The 8,709-nt window shown below is 35.1% G+C and overlaps 2 protein-coding genes across 2 annotated transcripts in view; one reads left to right on the plus strand and one right to left on the minus strand.

The window, feature by feature from the left end:
- The first annotated feature begins 1,422 nt into the window (after positions 1–1,422).
- Positions 1,423–6,641, plus strand: LOC107007429 (inactive protein kinase SELMODRAFT_444075-like). The gene is given in 10 exon segments (XM_015206053.2): positions 1,423–2,508; positions 3,250–3,395; positions 3,488–3,582; positions 3,683–4,707; positions 4,919–5,079; positions 5,538–5,614; positions 5,693–5,840; positions 5,974–6,123; positions 6,214–6,390; positions 6,392–6,641. Coding segments are annotated over 10 exon segments (2,226 nt in total). The 5' UTR covers positions 1,423–2,321; the 3' UTR covers positions 6,452–6,641.
- A 38-nt stretch (positions 6,642–6,679) lies between these two features.
- LOC107007430 overlaps positions 6,680–8,709 on the minus strand; it is a 4,827-nt gene continuing 2,797 nt past the window's right edge. The window contains exon 2 of the mRNA XM_015206054.2: positions 6,680–7,245. Within this exon, the coding sequence (XP_015061540.1) occupies positions 6,932–7,245 (314 nt within the window). The 3' untranslated portion in view covers positions 6,680–6,931. The remainder of the gene's footprint in view (positions 7,246–8,709) is intronic.

The following is an 8,709-nucleotide window of genomic DNA, read 5'->3' on the forward strand; positions in this document are numbered from 1 at the left end:
GTAAAGAGCAAACAACAAGCTGGGAGTACTAGAGATGGTAGGGGTCGATCAGTGTCAAATAAGAGGATTGAATTGAATTTGAACGAATTAAAATGAGTCATAATCAAAAGTTACTTCGGTTAAATAGGCTAAAAACGAATCATAGCACGATCCCTCCAGTTCTTTTTGAATTTTGAACGAATAATAATTATATTATATAAATATTTTTCACTATTTTAAAATATATATGTATTATTAGTCATAAATCACAATTAACACCCGTTATATGTATTAACAAAGATTGTGATGAAGTGATAATTATTCTTTTATTTTTAAGCAGAGGTCTTTAGTTTGAATGCCTTGGATATGAAATCTCCTTGCATGAGTTCAAATTTAATTGAATTCAGACGTAAATATTAAACAGCAATAAAAATTAATTATTTTTTAAAAAATAAGAACATCCGTTATTAGTAATGTATCAAATGGCCAACTTCACTACATAACTATTTTTTATAACATCAATAATATAATTGGACATTAATAAATAATTGGACTATACTTGTTGTATTGATAAAGAAATCCCCCCTAATATAACAATGGTAAAAAAAAATTAAAATAAATAATTCTTTATCTTAAAAGTACGTCTAAAATGGACTCTTTAAGTACCGTAGAGGGGGACGTAATAGTGCACACAATATTATTATTGTTTTAATAAACACATGTGCTATTAATTTAGGCGTTAATTGTGTATTAACTACTAGTTATTTATTTCTATATTCTAAGGGTTAAGTTTAGAATAATTTGTTTAACTATTAGTTATTTATTTTTATATTCTAAGGGTTAAGCTTAAAATAATTTATTTATTTTATCTTTATATAAACTCCATCACATTAAATGGATACTTTTTTTTTAATTTCTCAGCCTTATAATAAGGTTAATTTTTTTTATGTTAGCATTCTATGTCTGATTTTTTTTAAATTATTATACTAAGATGTTATTATGAGAAATATATAATATAATATAAATAAGTGTCTAATTATAAAGAAAATCTGAATATTATATTGCAATTTTTTCATAGAAAATGATTGTTATTAGTAAAATGAATTAACTCAAAGGAAAAACCCACCAAACAACAAGAGCGTTAGTTTTTATGTTAGCTACTGAGTTATCTATTCTTACATTCTGCGAGTTTAAAATTTTATTTCTTTGTATTTATAATACGGTCAAATTTCTTTACAACAAAATAATTTATCTAAATATACTTTTTTTGTTACTATATTGAAATGTTATTACAAGAAACATATTATAATATGATATAAAATTATAACAACGACAACAAAATATTCAATATAATTTTGTAAATGAAATTTTAGGAGGATTAAGTGTACGAGAGACTAACGAAAAACAATATAAAAATAAAATAGAGGAGTATAAAATGAAAGCACCTACCCCTTTATCTCTGAACCCTGTGGGGATTTGATGCAATTTTTCTTTGGATTTCTGCTGAGAAAGTTAAAAGGGTCAAATTTTTTTTTATCCAAATCAGCCATAGCCACTGAAAGCCATAAAGTCTCTTGTGTGTCATTTGAACATTAGGTGCTTCATTGGGATTCTTGAATTTTGTAAATGTGAAAATTGCTTAAAGTTATGTTCTTTACCATAACTGGATTCTGAATTACACACTTCCTTTGTATTCCATTTTTGTGAAGAAAAAAACACAATAACATTAAAAGGGTCAGTGATTCAGTAGTAGTTAATGTCATCTGGGAAACAGCTCATTTCACCTAAACCATTTTGCACCAATTTTGAAAATAGTAACTTTTTGGGCTGTAGTTGTCATTTGAATGTATATTTTTCAGAAATCATGTGCAAGAACTGTTCATTCTTTCATCTTTTTTGTAGCATTTGATGATTGTGGACCATGATTGAGTACTTGAGCTGAAGCTTCTGTCAAGTCTTTTGGATTCATTAAACCAAATCACCAAAAAAAGAAGTCTTTTGCTGCTAAATTTGGAATCTTTTTGCATAGATTTCTCCTCTCTTGTCATGTTAACACTAAACACTTTTATTATATAAGACAAAGATTACCTTGTGTTTCTTGAGAAATTCACTTAGGCTTATTAGTTGTTAAAAAGGGTCTCATCAGTTAGTCTCTTCTTTACCAGCATATACTGTTATAGAATAGTGTCAATTTCAGTTGTATATGGTGGGGCAGACAGCTCAATAATGCATATAAAGTTTTGTTCTTGAAAATGTTGTTGTTGTGTTAAGCAAACATGAATGTCCTGTGAGGTTGAGTTTCTTTAAAGTTTAAAGAAAGGTGTGAAAACTATTCTGGGGTAATGAGTAAGGAGGTGAAGAAAGGGAAGCAGGAGGGTAAAAGTAGTTGTGATGTTGCTGAGAAAGTTATGGTGGCTGTTAAGGCATCAAAAGAGATACCTAAGAATGCTCTTGTGTGGGCTTTGACTCATGTTGTTCAACCTGGAGATTACATTACACTTCTTGTGGTTGTTCCTTCACAAAGCTCTGGTATATAACATTCATCTGACTTGTTTACATTTCTTTCAGTATCTCATTGTGGTAGCACTAAAATGTAGTATTTAGTATGCAAGTATATGTCAACTACATTTATAGAAAGCAAAAAGCCTACAAAAAAGAGAACTTTTGATTGTTATCATGGAGTTTATACAGAATATAGCTATTTGTTATTCTTACTTGCTTTGAGATTAGGTACTTATTAGAGTGCCCGGACGCCTGTTATGAACAATTAACAAAAGATTAGGTACTTAAGAATGTCGCCTGATTGAAACAAAGTTTCTCTGAATTGAACAGAAATCTTGGTTTATTGATTATTCTGCTCCTCTTGCCTGATTGACACTCTCATGTCTTCTTATCGATGCTGATATATTCCTCATGGATATTTCCGGCAGTCTGTTACTTGTAGCTATTTTCAAGCTAAGTTCATCTTGGCTCCTGTAAGAATGGGAAAGATAGTCAGTCCTTCAAGGAGGATTTATTCAAGCCACTGACTTCTAATTAGTCTATTTTGAAGCTAGTCCTGCATTGTTTTTCTTTATTGCTTTTCTGAAGGGTCTCCTTAATGCATCTCTACTGAATTCTTTTATGCCTTGACAAGTAAATACCTGGTGCTTCTTGTTATCAGTTTTTTCTGTTTCGGTGCTTTGCGCTTCCACAAAAAAGTCTACCAATGGGATGTTCTAATTATATCATATGGGCATAACTTTTGTGATTTTCACAAATATTTGCTAGGTAGAAAGATCTGGGGTTTCCCCATGTTTGCTGGAGATTGTGCCAATGGTCCCCGGAAGTCACATAATAGTGAGCAAAAGTCAGACTTAACATATTCCTACTCTCAGATGATCCTTCAGCTCCAAGATGTTTATGATCCCACTAAGGTTAATGCCAAAATCTCTCTTTGTGCAGATTGTTATTAGGTAATTTTACACTAACATACTAAAAGCTTGGTGCTTTTCGTTCACTTCACCAGATAAACTTGAAGATTAAAATTGTTTCTGGTTCACCGCATGGAGCTGTGGCTGCTGAGGCAAAGAAGAGTCAAGCTAATTGGGTTGTTTTGGACAAGTAACTTTAGATCTTTTCAGAGTTTGATTCCTTGTTTATGTTCTTTTTGTTCTCTATCTTCTCTTAAGCTATTGCTGATTCTTGTTTGAACATTTTCCAGACATCTCAAACATGAGAAGAAATGTTGTATGCAAGAGCTGCATTGCAATCTCGTAGTAATGAGACGATCTCAACCAAAAGTTCTCCGCCTGAATTTAGTCGGTTCACCTAAAAAGGAACCTGATGTCTCGGGCTCATTATCTTCGGAGAAAGCTCAATCATGTGGACCAGAACTAGAAAAGAATTATTCATTGGCTTCTTCTAGAGGTCCATTAGTAACACCAACAAGTAGTCCAGAGATTTTCAGTGTTACTGAAGCTGGTACTTCATCAGTTTCAAGTTCTGATCCAGGAACTTCACCATTTTTTGTCGCTGAAGTAAATCGGGATTTGCATAAGGCAGAGTTGTTAGCCTTAAAGGAAGATCAAGATGTAGATGATTCAAGTTCAGAGAGTGAGAGTGAAAATCTATCTTGTTCGAGCTCAAGATTCCAACCGTGGGTGGTGGACAGTGTCAGTTCACATTGTCAACTCTCTCAACACCAGCAAATTAGCTCGATGAGATCTTTAGACAGGCCACAAACATCTACAACCAAGTCATTATCGGAGAAGTTTACTAAGCTTGATACAGAAGGTGGCTCCGGATCCCCGAGCTATAGAGATGATATGGATTACAATCGAAATATGAGAGAATCAGGTACATTAACCAGAAGTGCACCTCTTGGACCTCCTCCCCTGTGTTCAATATGTCAACACAAGGCTCCTGTATTTGGGAAACCTCCCAGGTGGTTCACTTATACAGATCTGGAGCTTGCAACAGGAGGATTTTCACAAGCCAATTTCTTGGCTGAGGGAGGATATGGATCCGTTCACAGAGGAGTCCTTCCAGATGGTCAAGTTGTTGCTGTCAAGCAACATAAGTTGGCAAGTTCTCAAGGGGATCAAGAATTTTGCTCGGAAGTTGAAGTGCTCAGCTGCGCTCAGCACCGAAATGTTGTCATGTTGATAGGATTCTGCATTGAAGACAAGAGAAGATTGCTAGTGTATGAATATATATGCAATGGTTCTTTAGATTCTCATCTATATGGTATGTGTACTCATGTTTGTTTATGTCCTATAAGACTATGATGAAATGTGCTGATTATTGCTGCTTCAATCAACAAATGGGCTTCTTTTAGGTTGTCTGGGTTATATTGCATGGACTGTTATGATGATGGTGATATAAAGAGGGTTTTAGTGGTGTCTAAGATAAGTCTTTCTGCCTTTGTATTACTTAACATCATCTTCTGTCTTTACAGGACGCAATAGGGAACCTTTGGAGTGGTCTGCACGTCAAAAGATAGCTGTTGGAGCTGCACGAGGTTTGCGATATCTTCATGAAGAGTGCAGAGTGGGCTGCATTGTCCATCGGGACATGAGACCAAACAACATTCTCATCACTCATGACTTTGAACCACTAGTAAGGACAACCTCTTACTAATAAGAAAGTTATTCAAGATAAACGTTAACTTCTAACCAAGGCTCCTTCGGAGCATAAAAAGAGTCTGCACCAGTGTCTCGTATTTCCCTGTGTATCTATTCTTGATAGCTCATGACCTGTCCAATTACCATTGACAAGACTTAGAGATAGATAAGCAGTTAATGGAAATATGACATTTCTTTTAGGTGTATCACTAATATACATGGTCACATCGATTATTCTAATCTCTCTAAGCTCAATTGATTTTTCTTGTCGACTTAGTATATATAACAAATCAAACAGATTCCAAGTGCTTCTCCATAGCTTTTCAAGCAACTGATTAGAAGATGAAAACAACAAAAGGAGATCACCTTTGTGAACAAGTTAACATCATGAATTTATTGTGCTTTAAGCAGTACTTCGAACTGTATTAATCTTGCTTCACCTTTGTTTTCTAGGTCGGAGACTTTGGTTTGGCTAGATGGCAACCGGATGGTGATACATGCGTTGAAACGAGAGTACTTGGAACATTTGGGTTAGTCCTTGGCAAGTTGTTTGTATTTTACTTTTGATATGACATTGCAGAACTAATAAGCTAATTTTCTGTATTTAGGTACTTGGCTCCTGAGTATACTCAAAGCGGCCAAATTACTGAGAAAGCTGATGTTTACTCGTTTGGTGTGGTGCTCGTAGAGCTTGTAACTGGTCGTAAAGCAGTTGATCTTAACAGGCCTAAAGGCCAGCAGTGTCTCACAGAATGGGTATACTTCAACATCTTATTTTACATCTGTTTTTAGTTCTGATTTGTAGGGAGCAGTTGTACAGATATGCAGGAGTTCCTTCCATTTCCCCCTTTTAACATATCAATGAATTTGTCGTGGATTCTATTTTCAGGCACGTCCATTGTTGGAAGAATGTACAATCGATGAGTTAATAGATGCTCGTCTAGGAAGCAGCTACAAGGAGCACGAGGTGTATTGCATGGTACATGCTGCATCTTTGTGCATAAGGCAGGATCCTCAGACTAGGCCTCGAATGTCTCAGGTATGTGTTTCCTTTTGCATAGAGATTATGATTCTTGCAATTTAGTCATGAATAGGGCTGGATTCTCATGTAATTTTGGTTTTACCTTAGGTACTTCGAATTCTTGAAGGTGACCTAATGATGGATTCTGGTAAAATGTCTACAACACAACCTAGGTATGATGTGGGAAGCCAGAGTGGAAGGATTTTGTATGAAAGGTACAGTGGTTCTATACGAAAGGACGAACTGGAGGGGCTAAGTCCAAAGCTCTCATTTGATAAAAGGAGCCCCCTCTATTATTTGGGATAGGGATAGTAGTCACAGGACTGCATTTTCAGATCATCTGTAACTTACTTTGTACCAATTCTTGTGATCAGAGATATATATTGCTTCTATATCAGTTCAAACCAGGGAGTTCTGATCAAAAGCCATATATATTTCCATTACTTGTGCACAAGTGAGTCATAATAGTGTGTTTTTTGTGTGTTGGTACTCAATCTACTTGTGTTGATCTCTAGGAAGGAAACATCGATTCTTGAGGCTTGTGTTACTCAAGTGTAGGGGTTCAACCGCTTGAACAATCCTCACTCGTCTATAATTGTGTTTCGATACACCAAACTTGCATTACTACAAGTTTCACTGCTGCATTTTATGAGAAAAGCACTCTATTTACAAATTTCATGTAAAAGTCAACAATTCAGATAAAGATCCAATATACATTCATTGTTCAAGCAATTTGATTCCTCAGTGCCATATTTGCAGTGAAAAGGGAAAATCCAACCTTTGTACATCTCCAAGCCAGTAGTATCAAAGTTGTGAAGGGTCTCCATTACAAACTTGAAATGGACTTGGCTCGAATAAACTGCTTGAGCATAGCTTTCTCCTCATCAATGCGCTTTTTCTCCTCGGGATCTTTTGGTTTAAGTTTTCTCTTCTCTTCCAATATCCACTTCATTAGTTCTCGTTGTTGATCCTCTGGTATTGGTTCATGAACAACAGCAGGCTGCACAAGAGCTGGAACAGTTGCTTGCTTTCCAGCTACTGCAGTAATAGCAGCTGTTGATGAAACTGAACTGCTAGGAACATCTGACACTTCTCCTGCCTCGGTTCCCACATCTTTCTTTTTGGTCATGAAAAGATAAGCTACAGAAATTAAAAAAAAAAACATAAGTCGATGTACGATGAATGTAAAAGCAAGATGAGTTATTGAATTAGGATTGGAAAGACACGGAAGCACAGCTCCAAATGATGTAGAGAATGCAAGAGAGTCACGAGTCAGATTGGATTATCATCAGAATCAGACATCTCTCTAGAACATAACATGTTGACATAATCTGAAGTGATTATGCTCGTTACATGTACATAATAAGTGCTCACTACTTCACCTTTAGAATCATCTCTTAACAGCACATGGAATAAAGACGGTCCACCACTTGGAGTATGAGTTAAACATATAATGATTTCTTTATATCGAAACAGAATATATTTAGATACAAGAAATATAGATCAATTTATTAAGACATATGGTGCACAAGGACTATAAGTCACTAAATAAGATCTTAATAGAAGGCTATCCAGTTATGTACATTTCTAACTTGATTAAAATCACCAAGTGAAATGCACCACAAAGTAAAAATGCATACAAGATTCCATTCTTTCTTCTTTTAGAAAAAATTATCAAGCAAAGCTCAGACTTTCTCATTCGGTAGACCATACAAAACTGAATTGCAAGATTTCACCTGACTTCCTCATTTTTTCTTTTCGTAATGGGAAGTGAAGTGTAAAACTGGGCCAAAGGAATCAAAAATAGAGAATGGACTCACTAGTTTATATAAATGTCAATTCTATCAGAGTATTTATTTAGGCAACTATCAGACAGCAATCAAATTTTAGAGCAAGCAACACTATGGACAATGCAAACAACCAAAACGCAGCAAACTTTAAATGTCATCCGCGAGAACCCCATTTAAGTTCTGTTGAAAATATAATTAAGTAAATAAAAATGTGCTCGACAGCAGAGAAGGTACTGGGATGGTCACACGCTTTAACATGACGTCACACACTTTTAGATTAGATGATCACACACTTTAACATTTAACATGATGTTAGAGCAGGGAAGGTACTGGGATCGAGTTATTGTCATTAATCGGAGAACTCATGCACTATAATACAATGCATCTACTAAAAATATTTAATACTCTGCATTCAAATAAGGACTAGCCATCATCCCATATTTAGAAGGAAAAAGCTACGGCAAAATTAGCTAGGAGAAGACATTTATATTACAAAATACAAGGGGTGAAAAATGATCAAGTTCTCTTGGTTTGCATTTTATTGAACTTTCTCCCATCTCTCTTCTTTCTCGAGTGTTTTTTGGCCTCTTAGTGCATCGTTTTCATTCCAAACTATTTTGCAATGTCAAATTCTAGTTTTTCAATGAAGTTTTGAGAAAATGAGTTATGTCAAAAAACCATTATTTTTCTTTTGGGGAGGTGAAACATAGAAGAAATGATAATCTCGCTGAGGAAGGGAATAATTTCGGATAGAGAAGGTTCTTGTGTGAGAAGAGAAGTGAGCTGATTTATTTATTTTTTTTTTGGGGGGGGG

This window comes from Solanum pennellii, chromosome 12 (assembly GCF_001406875.1).
Source record: "Solanum pennellii chromosome 12, SPENNV200".
NCBI classification, from domain to species: Eukaryota; Viridiplantae; Streptophyta; class Magnoliopsida; order Solanales; family Solanaceae; genus Solanum; species Solanum pennellii.